Raw genomic sequence first — 23,404 nt, forward strand, 5'->3', positions numbered from 1 at the left:
TTCAAATCCAGCCTCAGACACTTAACACTTACTAGCTGTGTGACCCTGGGCAAGTCACTTAACCCCAATTGCCTTACCAAAAAAAAAAAAAAGGAAAAAAAAAAGAAAATTAGAGCAATATTTACCCTTTGGTCCTTTGAACATTTCTGTTCTCAATACTCTCAGTATCACTGATACTACTGCAGAAACTGCAATAAATAAACACTTAAGGAAGGAAGGAAGGAAGGAAGGAAGGAAGGAAGGAAGGAAGGAAGGAAGGAAGGAAGGAAGGAAGGAAGGAAGGAACATTTATTACCTGGCACTGTGTTAAGTACTGAGAATGCAAATACAAACAAACAAGACAGTCCCTCCCCTCAAAGAGCATTCTAATGGGGGAAGACAACACATAAAGGGGAAACGAAAGTGGTGATGGAGAGGTAGGAATGAAGATTATACACAGTTTTATAGCCGTTTGGGCATGGTTTCAAATTGTTCTCCAGAATGGTTGGATCAGTTCACAACTCTAACGATTTATTAGTGTACCTATTTTCCCTTATCTCCTCCAGTATTAGTCATTTCTTATAGGTATAGGGTTGTACCCCAGAGTTGTTTCAGTTTGATTTCTCTGGGGTACCACCCTTCATGTGATTACAGATGGCTTTGATTTCTTCTGAAAGCTGCCTGCTTATATCCTTTTACCATTTACCAATTGTGGAATGGCTCTTATATTTTAATATTTGACTTAGTTCCCTGTACATTTGAGAAATGAGGCCTTTTATCAGAGAAACTTGCTATAAATTTTTTTTATATTACTCTATTGTCCGTGGTACTGTTTAGCAAAATGTAATTTCCCTGCTAATCTATTTTATTTGGGTCTATTTTTGCTTTTGCTTTGTCTGTGATCATGATTGCTACTCCTGACTTTTTTTTTCAGTTCAGTTGAAGCATATAAGATTCTCCTCCAGTCCTTTATTTTAACTCTGTGTGTGTCTTTCTGTTTCAAGTGTGCCTCTTGTAAACAACATATTGTTGGATTCTGGTTTCTAATCCATTTTGCTATCTGCTTCCATTTTATGGGTGAGCTCATCACATTTACATTCATGATTATTGTGTATTTTTTCCATCCTATTTTCTTCTGTTTCTCTCTCTCTCTCTCTCTCTCTCTCTCTCTCTCTCTCTCTCTCTCTCCTCAAAAGTCTATTTTGCTGGGGGCAGCTAGGTGGCACAGTGGATAAAGCACTGGCCCTGGATTCAGGAGGACCTGAATTCAAATCTGGCCTCAGTCACTTAACACTTACTAGCTGTGTGACCCTGGGCAAGTCACTTAACCCCCATTGCCCCTCAAAAAGAAAAAAAAGTCTATTTTGCTTCTAACCACTGCCTCCCTTAATCTGCCCTCTCTTTGATCATTTCCCATCGCACTTTTTCTTATCCCCTTCCCCTCCTCCTTCCCTATTAAGTAAGAAACATTTGGAGAGCCTTTTCCATCATGAGTCCTTTGGAACATTCTTGTTCCGTTGGATTGGTGAGAAGAATCTAGTCTATCACAGTTGATCAACACATAATGTTGATGATATAATGTTCTTCTGGTTCTGCTCATCTCACTCATCATCAGTTCATGCAAGTCCTTCCAGGTTTCTCTGAACTCCACCTGCTCATCGTTTCTTATAGCACAATAGAATTCCATTACATTCATATACCACAACTTGTTCAGCCATTCCCCAATTGATGGACATAACTTCAATTTCCAATTCCTTGCCACCACAAAAAGAGCAGCTATAAATATTTTTGTGCATGTGGGTCCCTTTCCCCTTTCCATGATTTCTTTGGGAAAAAGGCCCAAAAGTGGTATTGCTGGGTCAAAGGGTATGCACAGTTTTATTGCCCTTTGGGCATAATTCCAAATTGCTCTCCAGAATGGTTGGATCAGTTCACAGCTCCACCAACAATGCATTAGTGTTCCAATTTTTCCGCAGCTTCTCCAACATTTATTATTTTCCTTTTTTGTAATTTTAGCCAATCTGATAGGTGTCAGGTGGTACCTCAGAGTTGTTTTAATTTGCATCTCTCTAATCATTAGAGATTTAGAGCATTTTTTCATGTGGGAATAGATAGCTTTGGTTTCTTCATCAGAAAACTGCCTGTTCATATCCTTTGACCATTTCTCAATTGGGGAATGACTTGGATTCTTATAAATTTGATTTAGTTCCCTATATATTTTAGAAATGAGTCCTTTATCAGAAGTACTGGCCATAAAAATTGTTTCCCAGTTTTCTGCCTCTCTTCTAATTTTGGATGCATTGCTTCTGTTTGTACAAAATTTTTTTAATTTAATATAATCAAAATCATCCATTTTGCATTTTATAATATACTCTATCTCTTGTTTGGTCATAAACTGTTTTCTTTTCCAAAAATCTGATAGGTATACTATTCCTTTCTCTCCTAATTTACCTATGGTATCCCCTCTTATGTCTAAATCATGTATCCATTTTGACCTTATTTTAGTATAAGGTGTAAGATGTTGGTCTATGCCTAATTTCTGCCATACTGTCTTCCAGTTTTCCCAGCAGTTTTTGTCAAATACTGAGTTTCTATCCCAGAAGCTGGAGTCTTTGGGTTTATCAAACACTACATTACTAGTGTCATTTTAAGTAAACTGCTTTTAACTGCTTTAATAATGATAAAAAATTTTAGGAGTTACATGTATCATCTTCCCATATAGGAATGTATACAGTTTACTTTTATTGAGTTCCTTATGATTACTCTTTCATGTTTACATTTTTAATGATTCTCTTTAGTCTTGTGTTTGAATGTGTAATTTTCCATTCAGCTCTTGTCTTTTTATCAGAAATTCTTGAAAGTCCTCAATTTCATTAAATATCCATTTCCCCTCTAAAGGATTACACTTAGTGTTGCTGGGTAGGTTATTGTTAGTTGTAATCCTATCTCCTTTGCCTTTTAGAATATCATATTTCAAGCCCTTCATTCCTTTAATATGGAAGGTGCTAAATTTTGTGTTATCCTGACTATGGCTCCACAGTATTTGAATCGTTTCTTTCTGGTTGTTTGCAATATTTTCTCTTTAATGTAGTAGCTCTGGAATTTGGCTATAATATTCCTAGGAGTTCCCAATTGAGAAATGGTCAAAGGATATGAACAGGCAGTTTTCTGATTAAGAAATCAAAGTTATCCATTGCCATATGAAAAAATGCTCTAAATCACTATTGATTAGAGAGATGCAAATTAAAACAACTCTGAGGTACCACCTGATACCTATCAGATTGGCTAATATGACAAAAAAGGTAAATAATAAATGTTGGAGAAGCTGTGGAAAATTAGAACACTAATGCATTGTTGGTGGAACTGTGAACTGATCCAACCATTCTGGAGAGCAATTTGGAATTATGCCCAAAGGGCTATAAAGCTGTGCATATGCTTTGGTCTTTTCTCCAAAGAGATCATAAAAAAGGGAAAAGGACCCACATGTATAAAAATATTTATAGCTGCTATTTTTGTGGTGGCAAGGAATTGGAAATTGAAGGGCTGCCCATAAATTGGGGGAATAGCTGAACAAGTTGTGGTATATGAATTCTATTGTGCTATAAGAAACAATGAGCAGGAGGAGTTCAGAGAAACCTGGAAGGACTTGCATGAACTGATGATAAGTGAGATGAGCAGAACCAGAAGAACATTGTACACAGTATCATCAACATTATGTGTTGATCAACTGTGATAGACTAGATTCTTCTCACCAATACAACAGTACAAGAAAGTTCCAAAGGACTCATGATGGAAAAGGCTCTCCAAATCCAGAAAAAAAAAAAAAGAACGTGGAATATGGATGCTGATTGAACCATACTATTTCTTTTGTTTTTGGTGCTGTTGTTTTTCTTTTTTGAGGTTTTTCCTTTTTGCTCTGATTCTTCTCTTATAACATGAATAATGCAGAAATATGTTTAATGTTATTATATGTACATATATATAGTGAGATTTAAAATTGGATATAAGGGCATTAAACTCCCCTTTAACCTTTCCTTTATATATCTCCCAGACAAGTAAGAGAAAGAAGCCTCTGAGTTTTAATTAGAGAGGGATTAATTAGCTTTTATTGTTTGGGAATTAATTAGCCAACAAACAGGTGATACTGATTAGGGAAATAGGAAAGTAGAAATACAAATGAACAGTCTTAGATCTAAGCTTATTCTATATTCTTTTATAAAAACTCACCGAATCCCAAAGCTACCTCTCAGGCAGAGAACCAGAGTCAAGCTCGCGCTGCCACTGAGGACTAGAGCCGATCATCCAAACATGCAGTCAAACCAGAGCCAGAGTGTGCGAGCTGAGAGAGAGAACTTCCGTTCGCTACTCAGCTTTTTAAGCTCGCGTCCTGGAAGTCTTGCGTGCTTGGCCACACTCTCCCCGGCAGCAGCAGGTGCACAGCTGTTTGTCACAGTCTCCTCCCCGAAAGGGCGGTCCCTCAAAAACTGGCTGTCCTTCAAAAACCGTTTCAGTAGTATGCATTCAACTCTTAAATTTTAGTTAAAAACTTTCATTTTTTACCACAATTTTATATATATATATATATATATATATATATATATATATATATATATATATATATATATATATATATAAAACCTATATCAGATTACTGCTGTCTAGGGGAGGGGGGGAGGGAGAGGAGGGAGGGAGAAAAATTTGAAATTAGAAATCTTATAAAAACAAATGTTGAAAACTATCTCTACATGTAACTGGAAAATAATAAAATACTTTTATTTTTAAAAAAATATTCCTAGGAGTTTTCACTTGGGATCTTTTTCAGGAAGTATTTGATGGCTTCCTTCAATTTCTATTTTATCCTCTGGATCTAATAAATCATGGTGGTCTTCCTCTATAATTTATTGAAATATTACACCTTTGCTCTTTCTTTGATCATGGCTTTCATATAGTCCAATAATTCTTTTAATTTGCATTTTTTTTGGTGGGGCTATGGGGGTTAAGTGACTTGCCCAGGGTCACACAGCTAGTAAGTGTCAAGTGTCTGAGGCCGGATTTGAACTCATGTACTCCTGAATCCAAGGCAGGTGCTTTATCCACTGCACCACCTAGCTGTCCCCCCCCCCCAATAATTCTTAAATAATCTCTCCTGGGTTTATTTTCCAGGTCAGTTGTTTTTCCAGTGAGATATTTCATATTTTCTTCTGGGTTTTTTTTCTCATTCCATTGACTTTGTTTTATTGTTTCTTGATGTCTCATGGAATCATTAGTTTCCATTTGCCTAATTCTAGTTTTTAAGGAATTATTGTTTTTAGTGAGATTTTATACCTTTCCCCTCCTTTTGGCCAATTCTGTTTTTTAAGGAGTTCTTTTCTTAGTAGTGACTTTTTGTACATCTTTTTCTATTTGGCTAATTCTGCTTTTTAAAGAGTTCTTCTCTTCAGTGGATTTTTCTGCCTCCTTTAGCATTTGGCCAATTCTGTTTTTTAAGGTATTATTTTCTTTAGCTCTTTTTTTTTCTGTGCCTCTTGTACTACCAATCTGTTACTTCTCTTTTCATAATTTTCTTGCATCACTCTCATTTCTTTTCTCAGTTTTTCCTCTACCATTCTTATTTCTTTCTTTAACTTTTCCAGGAATTCTTGATGAGTTTGGGTCCAATTGGCATTTTTCTTTGAAGCTTTATTTGTAACTGTTTTTCTGCTGTTGTCTTCTTCTGAGTTTGTGTTTTGGTCTTCCCAGCTACTAAATTTTGTTGTTGTTTGCTCATTTTCCCAGATTATTTCTTGACTTTGAACTTTATTTTAAAGTTGGGCTCTGTTCATCTGGGCCAGGGAGGCACTGTACCAAACCAGGATTTTTTTTTTGTATTGTTGTTTTAAGAGTTAGTTCTGGGAGTCTGCAAGTTTGTAGTGCTTCCAAGGTGTTGTGGTCCTGGAAGAAGAATGATCACTGTTCTCCTGATCTGCCCTCTGGTCTTTACTCAGGAAGGGAAGGGAAGAGGAGGAGGAAGAGGAGGAAGAAGTAAAGAAAGTCAGAAGGCTCACATTCTACTGGGGGAAATTACTGTTACATGTATAATCAGTTAATTATATACAATGAAAATACAAGAGATTTTGGGGAGATGAGAGAGGGCCTTCCAGCAGCTGGAAAAGGACCAGGGAAGACCTTTTATGGAAGGAACTGAGCTAAGAATTCTAAATAGAAAAGAAGGAGTAAAATATTCTAGGTATATAGGGACAGCTAATCCCAAAGTAAGGAAATGGGAAAAGGAATGACCAGTGTGAGGAAAAATAAACTAAAGTGGCTAGACTATGTTAGAAATGCAGCTAACAGCTTGAATAGTGTTGCCCAGTTCAAGTGTTAGTAGCTCAAAGAATCCAATCAGGCAGCAGAGTGTGGTTGAGGGCTTCTTTATTTCATCTTCACAAAGATGGGCACTCTTCTGAATGTGCCAGAGAGTGCACCAAAACTGAGGTCCCACACTGCTATTTATACCAACCAAGGGGTTCCTCCCGACCAATCACATTACAGTGTTTTACAATCCCCCTATTTACATACAGAATGACAGGAACAACCAATCATCAGCTTGTACTAAATAGACCTATCACAGTACTAGAAACCAGTCAGGTAGTACCATTTGACCGATCAGATTGTACAAAATACAATGCTAGGCCTTAACCTATTCTGGGCAAGAGTGTCCACTCTTCCTTAGAACAATGCTGTGTTAACATATATAACTTTTCAAGAAACAAAACTTAAGTCGGGGTTTGAACTCTGGGGTCACATGGGAATCACCTCAGGCACCTCAAGGTGAATTCCCAGCTTAGCTCAGTTCCTATAAAGTGTAAGCCCAGTTTCTCTACTCAGGCTCAAGTTGCTGAGACCCTGGCTTTTTGGGGCTTTGTATGCTGGGTAGCTCCCTACTGAAATGTCTGATCAACAAGGTCACGGAGTTTGAAACTATACCCAACTCTCTGTCCCCAGGACTCTGAGAAGAGTCTGAATATGATCTTTTCTCTCAACTGTAAAGTGAATAAAAACAAATAATGAATGATAAGCTTGAAAAGGTTTTTTGAAACCAGTTTTTAAAGGTCTTTACTTGCCAAATAGAGAAGTTTGTATTTCCTCCTAAAGGCATTGGGAAGTCACTGGAGCTTTTAGAGACTAGCATATTAGGAAAATCACTTTGACAGCTGTGTAAAGGATGGGTTGAAGAGGGAAGAAACTTGAGGTAGAGGGACCAATAAAGAGGTTATTGTACTAGCAATGTAGGAGAGATAATAAAGGCCTATACTAGGGTAGTAAGGAGGCAGCTAGATGTTGAAATAGATAGAACACAGGGGGCAGCTAGGTAGCGCAGTGGATAAAGCACTGGCCCTGAATTCAGGAGGACCTGAGTTCAAATTCGGTTTCAGACACATGACACTAGCTGTGTGACCCTTGGCAAGTCACTTAACCCTCATTGCCCTGCAAAAAAAAAAAAAAAAGAAATAGATAGAACACTAGGCCTAGAGTCAGGAAGATTCATCTTTGTGAGTTCAAATCTGGGTTCAGACACCTACTAATTGTGTGACCCTGGGCAAGCCACTTAACTCGCTTGTTTGCTTGTTTCCTCATCTGTAAAATGAGCTGGAAAAGGAAATGACAAACCAATCCACTATCTCTGCCAAGAAACCCTCAAAAGGGGTCACAAAGAGTTGGGCAGATCTGAAAATGACTAAACAACAATTGGGGTAGAGGTCTAGGGTGTAGATGTAGAAATGATAAGATTTGGCAACTGACTGCTAAGGAGGGTCAGGGAAACTGAGAAGTCGAGGATGACTCTCAAGTTGTGAAGCTGGGTGACTGAGGACAGTGGTGCCTTCAACAGAAATAGGGAAGTTAGGAAGAGAGGCAAGTTTGGGGAGGAGTAGGGAGATAATGAGTTCAGTTGATTCATTTTTTTTCAGAACCTTAAGATCTGGTCTGCTCTCAAACTTTTCATTTTTCCTTGGTATTCTTGAAGTCTAGCACAGTTTCTGGTACATACTAAATCCTCAATAGATAAATCCTTGTTGAATTGAATTGAATCAAAGGCAGAAAGGTGCTCTTTATTATTTGTTTCTCCTCATTGTGGGTTTTAGCACCTTTTAAACCATTTTTGTTCTATTCGTTCCAGGCCAAAGACATTTTTCCCTGGGAGAAATGAACCAAAACAAACCAAAAGAATAGAAAAGTTCCATTTTTCTCATTATCATACATTATGAGACCAGGAGTAGATCTGGTTCTACTTAATCATTCTAAGCCTTTGAATACCATCTCCTAACTATGCATTTCCTAGAACTGCTTGAGCTATGCCTAGCAGTCACCAAGAGACCAGTGGGGTCTAGTAGAGCAATATTTTCTATAGGGATGCCATGCCGCTCTGAGTGTGGTATTGACAGAATTGGTCAATTTAGTATAGATATCCACCAGTTTCCCTTGATTGGCCAACCCTAGTATTTCAAGGGAAGAGTTTTTACCCATATGTTGGAGCTAAAGTGACTGAAGCAATGAGCCCAGATCATGTGTTGTTTCTTAGCTGTTTTTTAGTCGTGTCTGACTCTTTGTGACCCAACTCAAGGTTTTCTTGGCAGAGATACTGGAATGGTTTGCCATTTCCTTATCCAGATCATTTTACAGATAAGGAAACTGAGGCAAACAGGATTAAGTGACTTGCCCAGGGTCACACAGCTAGGAAGTGTCTGAGACCAGATGTGAATGGGAAGATGAGTTTTCCTGACTTTTTCATGCCCAGCACTCTATCCACTACCCCTCTGGAGGTGGTAGTGGGGAATAAAAAAAGTATGGCTCTGAGTTCTAATCCTACTTCATTTGTAGTGAGGAATTTATACTAATTTCAGATGATACTAATCTGAAAGGTAACTAATAAAAGGATATAAAACTAAGGAGCAGGCTGTCCAGTGATGACATTTGAAGAGTATGTTGAGTAAAACAGAGTAGTAATATATTCCAGGCACTTCCTAGATACCAATTACCTATAGTGAGTAGAAGAGAAGGGCTGTCTCAACTCATACAGGGAGAACTAAGAAAGTAAGTAGGTAACAATGTAATCAATAAACATTTATCAAGCACCTACTGACAGGGACTGGACTAAGTGGTAAGGATGTAAAAAGGGGCAAAAGACACTCTCTGACCCCCACGAGTTTGCAGTCCAATGATCTTCAAAAAAACTTCATTTTGGGGGGATGAGGTGTTGGTAGAGTTGAAACTGAAAGTTGGGATTTTGGATTTCCTTGGATAATATAGAAAGAAAACTGGCTCTGGAAGGAGAGGATTGAGTTTTAAATCCTCTCCCTTAATCAGAGCTGTGCTGGAGTCAGCTCAAAGTAGAACTAAGCCATTCCCGCAAATACAACAAGGGCTCGATTTGCTGTTTTGTTGATTGCCTAGATTTAAAGGGATGAGGAGAAGGGGAAGGAAGCATTTATTAAGAATCTACTATGTAACATGAGGGGCAGCTAGGTGGTGCAGTGGATAGAGCGCTGGACCTGGAGTCAGGAAGACCTGAGTTCAAATTTGGCCTCAGACACTAGCTGTATGACCCTGGGCAAGTCACTTCACCCTGTTTACCTCAGTTTCCTCATCTGTAAAATGACATGAAAAAAGAAATCGCAAAGAAATGCCAAGAAAGCCCCAAAGAGAGTCACAAAGAGTCAGACGCAATTGAACAACAACAAATCTGCCAGGAGTTGTGCTAAGTGATGGAGATGATAATGCAGATCAAATTTGAAGTGTTTCAGGCAAGTCTAGTTTTTCTTTTTTTCCTTTTTGGAGAGCTGGTTGTTAAACACTTACCAGAACGCCACTGCTTTTATGCTTACTATATGTGTGACCTTGGGTAAATCACTTGTCCTCTCTGGCCTCAGCTTCCTCAACTGTAAAACTGAGGGTTTGAGGGGCAGCTAGGTGGCAAAGTGGATAAAGTACCAGCCCTGGATTCAGGAGGACCTGAGTTCAAATCTGGCCTCAGACACTTGACACTTACTAGCTGTGTGACTGTGGGCAAGTCACTTAACCCCAATTGCCTCACCAAAAAAACAAAAAACAAACAAACAAAAAAACCCACCAAACAAACAAAATTGAGGGTTTGGATCAGAGGACCTCTGATGTCCCTTCTAGCTCTATCTAGGTCTATGACTGTGTCATCCCTAACGATCCATGATAGAAATATTGGTAAACTAGCCCCTTGAACAAGTGGATCAGCCTTAACAGTGGTAAGAAGACCAAGTGCTAACAAGAAATTGCATGGGATTCGTTCAGTAGGGAAAATGAAACATATGGAGCAATACTAATCACAGCTGGAATTTATTTAGCGCTTTAATATTTGCAAAGCACTTTACAAACATGATCTCATTTTATCTTTCACACAAGTCCTGAGAGGTAGGTGCTATCATCATGCCGATTTTACAGATGAGGTAACTGAGGCAGACTGAAGTTAAGGGACTTGCCCAGGGTCCTAATAGCCAATAAGTGTCTAAGGCTAGATTTGAACTCAGGTCTTCTAGACTCTAGATCTACCACTCTATCCACTGAGCAGCCTAACAAAGCCCACAGTACAACCCACTCCCTCCTAAGTGTCCACAGCTCCCATTTCATGTTTGCAAGGGGGAATGATCCTCTGTTATCCTGGACAGGTAAGAATTGCTAGTAGTGGTCAGTGGTGGCCCTCCTTTCCCTATGCCACACAGGCAGGAAGCTTCTTGCTCTGTCCATCCTCTTATTCCTCTTTCATTCCTTCCTTCTTCCAAGAATCCCTGCTTACGTGCCACTTAAGAAGAGACCGGAGATGATGGTTGGCACCAATAAGACAGCTGAGGATATAATTGCTGAACGGAGTCTCTTCCGGGGCCGAACTACACAACACTGGCAACAGATAAATCCCAGAGCCGGGGGGTACGCTTACTCCACAGACAACGTCTTTGAACAGGAGATTTACTTTGGTAAGAGAGCCAAGCCCTTAGTGCTGAGGTGAGGCAGGCAATGGGTAGAGGGGTTTGGGGGCCATGATCCAAGTCAAGGGATCCTAGTTTGTCTCTGATATGACTAAGAAAATGATTCAGAGGCCTTGGATGACTCAGATTTTGAAGATTCTATCCCATGTTAATGGGACCAGAAGTGATTAGGTAGCGATTTGTTATTATTTCTTCTTGCCCATCCCACTTCCTTTCATGGGGAACCAATATATTTTGTCTTTGATATTCCTCTCCTTCCCCTTTCAGGGCCTTTCTTTTATCCTGAGATGCTTCCGGCCCTCACCTACCCAAAGTCTTCATACTCCCCCTTGATTGCCCTGGGATCCCACTATGGTACCTATCTAGGCCTGCTCTCTTTGGCCAAGCTAGGTACTTCTCTCTCCCCCTCTTGCCTCCCTGCCCCAAATCGAAATTTGCTCTCTAATAGCTGTCCTTGAAAAGTTGTATCTTTAAAACACCTGGCAATCATAAGCTAAAAAGACCATCCCTTGCTAAGGGCATATGGCTATCAATCCAGAACCATACTCATTGGTAAAAAATAGGTCCTGTCTTTATATGCTAATTCTCACTGGGAATTGGACTGCTATGTCCTCATGATTTTCATTGCCATTCGCAGTCCCAATTCTTCGTGCAGCTATACCATCCCCAACTCTAGACATCTTCATGGGGCTCCTCAAGTCTTTAAGGCAGGCAGAAACTAGGCAAGATCATACTGAGCCTAGAAAATCAGAGGAGTGGAGGGAGGGGTGGACTTGGGAGGAGAGAATGAAAGCAGGTCCTGCTACAACTTGCCATTTTTATGCCCACTCAGACTTAGTTCAGATCATCCATCAGGATGACATGGAGAAAGATCAGATCCTTTTGGAAAACCTCAACCAGTACAGTAAGCACTTGCCAATGGCTTTCCCAGAAGGCCCAGAAGAGTGGAGTTATGAGCCCCGTCCTGTAAGAGGTAAGGAGAAAGCTATTTAAGGGTGGTTCTGATAGAAGCAATATTTGTGGTGTTAAAGTCACTGGTTCACAGACCAGGGCACTCAGAGGTAGTTAACCTGATTCTTTCCCACCAATACTAAATCATCATATTCCATATGAAAAATTTTTAAATCTCAGTAGTTACCATGTACCTAGTTGGTAGAAACCTGACATAATATCTATAAACCAGATAGTTCAAAACCAGTCATGGGGCAGCTTTGTGGTGCAGCAGATAAAGCACCGGCCCTGGATCCAGGAGGACCTGAGTTCAAATCCAGCCTCAAGGGGTGGCTAGGTGGCACAGTGGATATAGCACCAGTCCTTGATTCAGGAGTACCTGAGTTCAAATCCGGCCTCAGACACTTGACACTTACTAGCTGTATGACCCTGGGCAAGCCACTTAACCCAAATTGCCTCAAAAAAAAAAAAAGAATAAATGCTCAATGCCCAAAGATTGGTGCTAAAGCTTCTAATTAAAAAAAAAAAAGCCAAGCATAGGGGGCAGCTAGGTGACACAATGGATAAAGCACTGGCTCTGGATTCAGGAGGACCTGAGTTCAAATCCTGCCTCAGACACTTGATACTTACCAGCTGTGTGACCCTGGGCAAGTCACTTAACCCTCATTGCCCCGTAAAAATCAATCAATCAATCAATCAATAATGATGCAGTTAGTATTTCTTTTTTTTTTTTCAGGGCAATGGGGGTTAAGTGACTTGCCCAAAGGAGTTGATGAATAAAAAGATTAAGAATCCTTGCCCTACAGTTAGAAGGAGCCTACATAAACAGAGGGCATAGGCATGAGTCGATTATGTTGCAATGCTTTTCCAAAAAAATGAAAGGGTGAGAAAGAGGGATGCACTGGAAGAAGGGGGATGGGGAGGTAGAATGGGAGAAAGAGGTGTATAAGAAAGACCTTTTATCATGGAGGGGGAAATGGAGGGCAGGCAATACTTGAACCTCACTCTCATTAGAGTTGGTTTAAAGAGGGAGAATATATATGTGTATGTATATATGTGTGTATATGTATGTGTGTATATACATACACACACTCAGTTATGTATAGAAATATAATTTACCTAATAGGGAAATAGGAGCAGAAGGCGATATAAAGAAAGGTGATTATAAAAGGGAGAGCAGATTAAGGGAGGCAGTGCTTAGAAGCAAAATGGACTTTTGAGGAGGGACAGAATAAAAAAGAGAAGAAGAAACAGAAGAAAATGGGATGGAGAGAAATACACAGTAATCATAACTGTGAATGTGAATGAGATGAGCTCACCCCTAAAATGGAAGCATATAGCAGAATGGATTAGAAACCAGAATCCAAGAGACACATTGAAACATAAAGACACACACAGAGTTAAAATAAAGGTCTGGAGCAGAACCTATTATGCTTCAGGTAAAGTATAAAAGGTAGGGGTAGCAATCATAATATTAGACAAAGCAAAAGCAAAAATATACCTAATTAAAACAGATCAGCAGGGAAACTACATCATGCTAAAAGGTTCATAGACAATGAAGCAGTATTGAAAATTTTTATATCAATTTTCTCTGATAAAAGCTTCATTTTTCAAATATATATGGAACTAAGTCAAATTTTTAAAAATATAAAAGCCATTCCCCAATTGGTAAATGGTAAAAGGATATGAACAGGCAGGGTTTGGGGGTTTTTTTGTTGTTTTTGGGGTTTTTTTTTCTGGTTTTTTCAGGGCAATAAGGGTTAAGTGACTTGCCCAGGGTCATCTAGCTAGTAAGTGTCAAGTATCTGAGGCTGGATTTGAACTCAGGTCCTCCTGAATCCAAGGCCAGTGCTTTATCCATTGTGCCACCTAGCTGCCCCAACAGGCAGTTTTCAGAAGAAATCAAAGCTAACTATAGTCACATGAAAAAAATGCTCTAAGTCATTATTGAGTAGAGAAATACAAATTAAAACAACTCTAAGATCTATCAGAAATGACCTATCAGACCTATCAGACAGGAAAGACCTATCAGAAATGACAAATGTTGTAGGAGATGGGGGAAAATAGGTACACTAATAATTGGAGATGTGAACTGGTCCAAGCATTCTGGAGAACAAATTGAAACCATGCCCAAAGGGCTATAAAATGGTGCATGCCCTTTAACCCAGCAATACCACTACTAGGTCTGTATCCCAAAGAAATTAAAGAAAATGAAAAAGGGCCTTTATGTAAAAAATATTTATAGCAATTTTTCTAGTGGTGGCAAAAATTAGAAATTGTGAGATTTAAAATTGGATATTAGATCATAAATCTCCCCTACTTAACCTTTCCCTTAATTTATCTCCCAAACTAGTAAATGGAAGCAGGTTTTGGTTTTCTAGATAGACCTTTTTATTTATAGTTATGATAGTCACAAGGTGATGTTGGTTAGAAGGATAGGAAAGTAGAAACACAATACAAATCGTCTTAAGTCTAAGCTTAGTCTATATTCCTTATAACAACTCACCAAACCGACAAGGCCACCAACCGACAAGGCCACCAACCGACAAGGCCACCTTTGGAGAGAGAGAGTCCGTGCCGCGCCGTCAGGAGTCCCGCCAAGCAGGCAAAAAGGCCTCTCTCCTTTTCTCCACCCCGGAAGTCAAAAAAAACCCGGCAGGCAGTCTGACATGCGCAGCAGGCGCACTGTACCTGGCAGGCAGTCTGACATGCGCAGCAGGCGGACTGTACCCGGCAGGCAGTCTGACATGCGCAGCAGGCGGACTGTTCATCTCCTCCCCAAAAGGGTGGTCCTTGAAAAACTGGCGTCTTTCAGTTATCCTAACCGACTGTTAAAAACTTTCATATTTTACCACAAAATTGAGGAGATACTCAACAATTGAGGAGTGACCAAACAAGTTGTGGCATATAATTGTGATAAAGTATTATTGTGCTATAAGAAATGAAAAGGAGATGGAAAGAGAAATGAGGGAGATGCAGGAAAGACATGAGAAAAATGTCAACAGCTTGAAAAGTCAAATTGGCCAAATGGAAAAGGAGGTACAAATGCTCTCTGATGAAAATAATTGCCTAAGAATTAGGACTGAACAAATGGAAGCCAGTGACTTTATGATAAACCAAGACACAATAAAGCAAATCCAAATGAATAAAAAAATAGAGAGCAATGTGAAATATCTTCTGGGAAAAACTGCTGACCTGGAAAACAGGTCCAGGAGAGATAATTTGAAAATTATTGGTCTACCTGAAAACCATGATCAAGGAAAGAGCTTAGACATCATCTTCCAAGATATTCTCAGGAAAAATTGCCCTGAAATTCTAGAAGAAGCAGCTAAAATAGAAATTGGAAGAATCCACCAATCACCTCCAGAAAGAGATCCCAAAAGGAAAACTCCTAGGAATATTATAGCCAAATTCCAGAGCTCTCAGGTCAAGGAGAAAATATTGCAAGCTGCCAAAAAGAAAGAATTCAAGTACTGTGGAGCCCCAGTCAGGATAGCACAAGATCTAGCAGCTCTACATTAAAGGACCAGAGAGCATGGAATATGATATTCCAAAGGGCAAAGGAAATGGGATTACAACCAAGAATCACCTACCCAGCAAAATTCAGCATAATCTTTCAGTAGAAAAATGGGACTTTAATGAAAAAGGAGACTTTCAGATATTTGTGATGAAAAGACCTGAACTGAATGGCAAATTTGACTTTCAAATACAAGACCCTAGAGAACCATAAAGAATTGGAGCTGGGGGACATACCTGGGGTCATACAGCAGGCAACTGTCTTGTGTCTGAGGCCAGGTTTTGGCTGGGATCCCCCTGGGTCCAGGGGTGGTGCTTTGTCCACTGTATCACTTAGCTAGGTGATGACATCTTTAGGGTTAAATTGAGGGGTGAGGGAATGCACTGGGGGAGGGGGAAGGGCAGAGGTGAAATCCTACATGAAAGAAACAGGAAAAGGCTTATGGAGTGGGGGAAGAGATGGGAGAGGAGCAGGGCAATAAATGAATTTTACACTCATCAGAAAAGGCTCAAAGACCTTAAACTCATCAGAGCTGCCTCAAGGCGGGACTAACAGACACACCCAACTGGGTGTAGTAATCTGTTTAATCTGGGCAGTAAATGAGCCTAACACTCATCAGAATTGGCTCAAAGACCTCAATCTCATTAGAATTGGCTCAAAGGAAGGAATAATGTACACACTCAATTGGGTGGAGTAATCTCTCTAACCCTGTAGGAAAATAGGAGGGGAAGGGGATAAAGAGAGAGGGGCAAAAGAAGGAAGGGCAGAGTGGGGGAGGGGACAGACAGAAGCAAATCCCTTTTGAAGAGTGCTAGGATGAAAGAAGATGGATAATAGAATAAATATCATGGGGAAGGGAATAGGATGGAAGGGAAACCGTTAACAATAGTAATCATGAAAAAGAGAAAAGGGGGAAAAATTGTACAAAAAATATTTATAGCAACTCTTGGTGGAGGCTAAGAATTGAGAATCAAGGGAATGTCCATCAATTGAGGAATGATGGAAAAAGCTGTGCTATATGATTGTAGTGGAATAGTCTTGTGCTACAGGAAATGATAAACAGGATGATTCCCCCCAAAACCTGGAAAGACTAATGAACATTGATGTATAGTGAAGTAAGCAGAGCTGGGAGGACACTGTGCATAGTGACAGCAGTATTGTTCAATGAGCAATTGTGAATGACTTAACTACTCTCAGCAATGCAATGATCCAAGACAATCCCAAGGAACTAATGAGGAAGCTTACTATGTACCCCTATAGAAAGAACTGATAAAAAGAACACTTGTGGATTGTACATATATAACCTGGTTGCAATCTTGTGGAGGAGGGAGGGAGAAAAATCTGGAACTCTAAATCTTATGAAAATGAATGTTGAAAAGTACCCTTACATGTAACTGGAAAATAAAATAAATGTTTGTTGCTTAAAAACAAACAAACAAACAAAGAAATGAAAAGGAGGATGGTTTCAGAAAAAAAAAAAACAAATATGGCAAGACCTATATGTGAACTGATACAGAATGCAGTGAGAAGAATCAGGGGATCATTGTGCACATCAATAGCAATGTTGTAATGATGATCAGTTGTGAAAGACTTGGCAACTATGATCAGTACAATGATCTAAGACAATTCCTTTTAAAATTTTTTTTAAATTTATGGAATAAAACAAGCATTGTCATAATAGTACAATAAATTGTACTAATTGTACATGAAACTGCAAATCTACTATATGCAACTTGCTATTCCTGTCAAATGCACAACAAAATTATCCTGTAAATTTCTTTTTTTCCCATTTTTTCCTTCTCTCCCTCCTGCCCCCACCCTAGAGATGGCTACCATTAGACACAAATATATGTGTAAAATTATTCCATACATACTTTTATTTATTAGTTCTTTCTCTGGATGCAGAGAGTCTTTCTTCATATATCCTTTATAGTTAATTTGGGTATTTATTTGTTTGTTTGTTCTTGAGGGGCAATTGGGGTTAAGTGACTTGCCCAGGGTCACGCAGCTAAAAGGTGTCAAGTGTCTGAGTCCGGATTTGAACTCAAGCCCTCCTAAATACAGGATGGGTGATTTATCCACTGCACCACCTAGCTGCCCCCAGCAATATTGTTTTAAGAATGACTTTGAGGGGGCAGCAAGGTGGTGCAGTGGATAAAGCACCTGCCCTGGATTCAGGAAGACCCGAGTTCAAATCCGGCCTCAGACACTTAACACTTACTAGCTATGTGACCCTGGGCAAGTCACTTAACCCTCACTGCCCCACCAAAAAACCAAACAAACAAAACCAATATTGCTATCATTGCATACAATGCTCTCTTGGTTCTGCTCATTTGGCTCTTCATTATTTCATGCAAGTCTTTCCACGTTTTTCAAAAATCATTATTGAGTTCATCATTTCTTATAGCACAGTAGTATTCCATCACAATCATATACCACAACTTGTTCAGCCATTTTCCAACTGTTGGGCATGCATGCCTGCAATTTCCAATTCTTTGCCACCACAAAGAGAGCGGCTATAAACATTTTAGAACATATAGGTTCTTTTCCTTTTTCCCTGATCATCTTTGGAAATAGACCAAGAAGTGATATTGCTGGATTAAAGTGGTATTGCTAGGTAGTTTAGTAACTCTTTGGGCATAATTCCAGATTGCTCTCCAAAATGCCTATATCATTTCACATTCCACCAACAATGAATTAGTGTCTTAATTTTTCTACATCCTCTCCAACATTTGTCACTTTCCCTTTCTATCATTTTAGCCAATCTGGTAGGAGTAAAATGATATCTCAAGGTTTTATTTTTCATTTATTTAATCAATAAATGATTTAGAGAATTTTATATGGCTTAAATTTTTTTTTATTTCTTCATTGGAAAACTACCTCTTCATATCTTTGACCATTTATCAATTGGGGGATGACTTGTATTCTTACAGATCTGAAAAAGTTCTTTACATATGTTAGATATGAGACCTTTATCTGATAAACTGTCTAGAAAAATTTCCCCCCAATTTTTGGCTTTTCTTCTGATCTTAGCTATTTTTTATTTGTACCAAAAGCTTTTAAATTTAATGTAATTGAAATTATCTGTAAAACACCTTTTGTTCACCTATCGGTAAGTCTGATAAGTAATATGTTCCATGCTCTTCTAATTTTCTTGTAAAATCTCTCTTTGTATCCGAGTCATGTATCCATTTTGATCTTAGGTGGGTAAATGGTGTGAGATATTGGTCCATGCCCAGTTTCTGCCATAATGCTTTCCAGTTTTCTTAGCAATTTTTACTAAAATAATAACAAAATTCATTTGGAAAAGCAAAAAGTCAAGAATATCAAAGGAAATAATGAAAAAAGTGTAAAGGAAGGAGGTTTAGCAGTACCATATTTAAAGCTGTATTATAAGGTAGTAATTATCAAAATTATCTAGTACTAGCTAAGAAATAGAAAGGTACATCAATGGACTAGAGTAGACATACAATTTGCAGTGGCAGATAAACATAAAAACATTGCATTTGACAAGTGCAAAGACTTCAGGTTTGGGGATAAGAATTCATTATTTGGTCAAAATTGATCCAAGACAAAAAGGACTCAAGGTGAAAAAAGGCTGTCTGTCTTCAGAGGGAGAACTTGTAAACTCTGAGTACAAATTGAAGTATAATTTTATTGCTTTCTTTTAAAAAAAATTTTTTTTGCCACATGGCTAATATGGAAATAGTTTTGTATGATTTCATTTGTATAATTGATAGCATTTTGTTTCTCTTCTTAGTGGGTGGGAGAGGTGGGAAGAGGGAGAGAATTTGGAACTCAAAATATAAAAAGGAAAGAATGTTAAAAATAAATTAATTTAAAACATAGAAAAATACAATACCCATTCCTATTAAAAATACTGTTTTAGGGGCAGCTAGATGGTGCAGTGGATAGAGCACTGGCCCTGGAGTCAGGAGTACCTGAGTTCAAATCCAGCCTCAGACACTTAATACTTACTTAACACTTACTGGCTGTGTGACCCTGGGCAAGTCACTTAACCCCAATTGCCTAACAAAAACAAAAAATACTGTTTTTGGTCCTTGGTTCTCACAGAGGACCATGACAGATGTCATGATTTGCAATGAATTGGGTTTAAGTTAGGAAGGACTGTGCAAAGTCACCAACCTCACTCTCTTCTGGAGCCATCTGGGTCCAGTGACAAGATATACAACAGGATGACTAGAGATGGTCCCAGATGTGTTTTTTTTGTTTTTGTTTTTTTTAAGTGAGGCAATTGGGGTTAAGTGACTTGCCCAGGGTCACACAGCTAGTAAGTGTTAAGTGTCTGAGGCCAGATTTGAACTCAGGTACTCCTGACTCCAGGGCTGGTGCTCTATCCACTGCGCCATCTAGCTGCCCCTGTCCCAGATGTTTGAGGCAATTGGGTTAAGTGACTTGGCCAGGGTCACACAGCTAGTAAGTGTCCAAGATGAAATTTGAACTCAGAGTCCTCCTAACTTCAGGGCCAGTGCTCTATCCATTGTACCATTGAAAACATTAGAAAGGAGGGAGAGAGACAGAGAGAGAAAATCTTTGCCTTAATGTGAGGCAGAAGGGAGGGAAGGGCCTGAGTAATGGTTCTCCCCAGAAAATCATAAACCTGGTAGTGCAACCTGTGATCACTTCCCAAGTTGGCTCAAAGTTAAATACAATAAATTAAAGGAAATAGAGAGATTTACAATCTGGACTAATTCACCTAGTGTTAGCAAGTCAGAAGCCCAAGACAAAGTGGTTTCCTCTATCTCTCCCTACTGATTGCCACACACAGGGTTATCCTACCACAGCATTCCTGTTACAGGCCTTCCTATTACATGCAGGCACTTGTAACACAAAGAGTAAGTCTGGTTACACGTGAAAAAAAGAACCTCGAAATTAAAAAAAAAAACTACTCTCCAGCTCTTACATCCTGCCCTCACAGTTTCAAAATTCCTCTAAATTTTACATCTCTAATCAGAATTCTTGGTTTCCCCCCCATCTCTCTTTAATCCCCACGAGTCTATTGTTCCTCTCTATTTAGGGTCCTGTGTAACAAGAGAATATAATTTGTCTTTAGGTTTTGCCAGGGAGAACTCTCAGCTGCCTCTCATCAGTAGCGGTGACTGTTGGGTGGTATGATAGTGTTTTAGGGGCAGGAGGACAAAGATGAGGGGCCAGTTGGGAAGAAATAATCACATTCTACCTTATTGGGACAGTCTGCAGGCCCAGAAAGGGAGCCTTCCGTTGGACTGCCTTGCCCACCCCCGCCAAGGACCTCGTGGAATTGAGCCAAGAGACTGTTCCTGCCAAGGTCAGGAGAGGAAGGAAGGATTTTGTACAAACAGTAGAGGAAAATGTGCCCTGGGAGATGCAGGTCCTTCGGAACATGCTGCAGGAGTGGAAGAGTGCATGGATTCTGAGTGAGTGTCCTTAGGATGAGAATTCTGTTTTTCATGCCATCTCCTCCCCAGTGCAGCCAGGGCTGCAGAAGTTCCCATGAGGCAAGATCCGAGGAGTGATACATTGCTTCTCTTCTCTATCTTAAATAAAAGTACAAAATTCAGGTTTCTCCTTAGATTTCCAGAGTGGGACTGTGTCTTGGATATCTCTCAGAACATGGCATAGTAATTAACCATGATAACTAACTTTGGGAGGGGGGGCAGGGAGTGGGGCACAGAGAAAGGGTAAGGAAGAACTTCAATTTCTAATTTCCCCACTGTAATGAATTATAGGGATAGAAACTCTTCAGAAGGCAGATTAGAAGTTCATCTCTAACCTAGGTTGAGAGAGTTACCCAGCATGTATACAGGGTATTCCAAAAGTCTTAAAACAGTTTTAATCTATTAAAGCTTTAAGCCATATTACAACTTTTGGAATGCCCTCTTTAGCATCTTCAAGTTTGCAGAATGCTTTGCATGCATTATTTCATATGGTCTCTGAACAACTCAAGTATCATAGGTAGTACAGGCATTATTATCACCATTTTACAGGTGAGGAAGATGAGGCTCAGATGAGAAAGCTAGGGACACTAAAGAGACTGAATTCCCTGTGGCTAAGTGGCTAACCACTAGGGTCTTCCTGACTCTAAGCCTAGCTAGTACTCTATCCACTAAGCAACAAATTGAAGATAATCAGTTTGCAATAAATGATCGCTAAATGAACAAGAAGAATCATCAACTGTCTTCTGAGGGAATGCCACCAGTGACTTATTTACTTAAAAACCATTCTGCCTAGGCAAAAGAAGTTTTGGATTTAAAAGGTGGTGCAGTGGATAGAGCACCAGGCCTGAAAGTCAGACTCATCTTCCTGAATTCAAATCTAGCCTCAGACACTTACTACCTGTGTGACCCTGGATAAGTCACTTTAAAACCTTGTTTGCCTCTATTTCCTCATCTGTAAAATGAATTGGAGAAGGAGATGGCAAACCACTCCAGTATCTTTGCCAGGAAAACCCCAAATGGGGCCATGAAGAGTCGGACACAACCAAACAACAACAAAGTAAATACAGGTGTGTTTTTTCCAAATCTTTCCAAAATGAATAATGTGTGAGTACTTTCACTCTAGCCTGCCTGGCCCCTGTTCTCCCATAGGTCCCCTGGCTCATTCCCTCCTTCATCCCCCTCATCATTTTCCTCCAAACCCCACTTCTTATCCTCTTGGCAACAGGCCTGAGCCTTCATCCAGCTTAGCAGGGGTTTTGACAAATTCCGGGAGAAGGTAAATGTTCTGTTTGGCTCTGGAGCTGACAAAGGTAAGGCCAGCAGCACCCAGATAAAAGGGAAGTGAATTCTCTACCATGACTAGGAACTGGTTCAAAGAGGATTTCCAGAAACTAAAGGACAGGGGCAGCTAGGTGGCACAGTGGATAGAGCACCAGCCCTGGATTCAGGACCACCTGAGTTCAAATCCGACAACTACAATTACTAGCTCTGTGACCCTGGGCAAGTCACTTAACCCCCATTGCCTTACCAAAAAAGAAAGAAAGAAAGAAAGAAAGAAAGAAAGAAAGAAAGAAAGAAAGAAAGAAAGAAAGAAAGAAAGAAAGAAAGAAAGAAAGAAAGAAAGAAAGAAAGAAAGAAAGAAAGAAAAGAAAGAAAGGAAGGAAGGAAGGAAGAAAGAAAGGAAGGAAGGAAGGAAAGAAAGGAAAAAACTAAAGGACAAAGTAGAGGTGAGCTTACCCAAGGGACACTAGGGGTGTCTTCTCAACTGGACTCCATACGTCAATGTCCTGCCATAAGAAAGATCTTGTGCAATTTTTCCACCCACTGCACCCTGCTATTATGCCTGCTTCAAGACTCTCCGCTCCTTTCTAGCTCCCTGATGTTCTTCTCCTTGTTTCTGGTAATAGCACTATCTCCAGAGCCAGAAGGACCTCAGTGATCTGGGGCAAGTCATTTATCCTCCCTAGGCCTCAAATTTCTCTTTTGTCAAAGGAGGGGGTTGGATGATGTGGCCTCCAGTTTTATATCTTTGATTCTGATGATAGAGAGATAGGCAGGCAGACAGATGACTTATTAAATGCTTACTGTGTGTCAGGTGGGACAGCTAGGTGGTATAGTAGATAGAGTGCTAGACCTAGAATCAGAAAGATTCATCTTCCTGAGTTCAAATCTGGTCTCAGACACTTAACACTTACTAGCTGTGTGACCCTGGGCAAGTCACTTAACCCCAATTGCCTCACTAAAAAAACCCCAAAAAACAAAAACCAAATCTGGTCTCAGGTACTTGGAATGAGAATGGCCCATATTCAAATCCTGCCTTTGATAACATACTGATTGTGTGACCCTGGGCAAGTCACTTAACCCCATTTGCCTCAGTTTCCTCATCTGTAGAATGAGCTGGAGAAGAGAATGGCAAACTACTTTTGTATCTCTGCCAAGAAAACCCCAAATGGAGCATCACGAAAAGTCAGACACAACTGAAACAACTGAACAACATATGTCAGGCACCATGCCAACTGCTGAGG

The 23,404-nt window shown here is 39.7% G+C and overlaps 1 protein-coding gene across 1 annotated transcript in view; it reads left to right on the top strand.

Moving 5' to 3' along the window:
* Positions 1-23,404, top strand: part of HEATR4 (HEAT repeat containing 4) — a 100,753-nt gene that overhangs the window by 5,554 nt on the left and 71,795 nt on the right. Inside the window, exons 2-4 of the mRNA XM_043989525.1 lie at positions 10,771-10,961; positions 11,806-11,946; positions 20,655-20,858. Of these exons, the coding sequence (XP_043845460.1) occupies positions 10,771-10,961; positions 11,806-11,946; positions 20,655-20,858 (536 nt within the window). The remainder of the gene's footprint in view (positions 1-10,770; positions 10,962-11,805; positions 11,947-20,654; positions 20,859-23,404) is intronic.

Source organism: Dromiciops gliroides, chromosome 2, assembly GCF_019393635.1.
Source record: "Dromiciops gliroides isolate mDroGli1 chromosome 2, mDroGli1.pri, whole genome shotgun sequence".
Taxonomy (NCBI): Eukaryota; Metazoa; Chordata; class Mammalia; order Microbiotheria; family Microbiotheriidae; genus Dromiciops; species Dromiciops gliroides.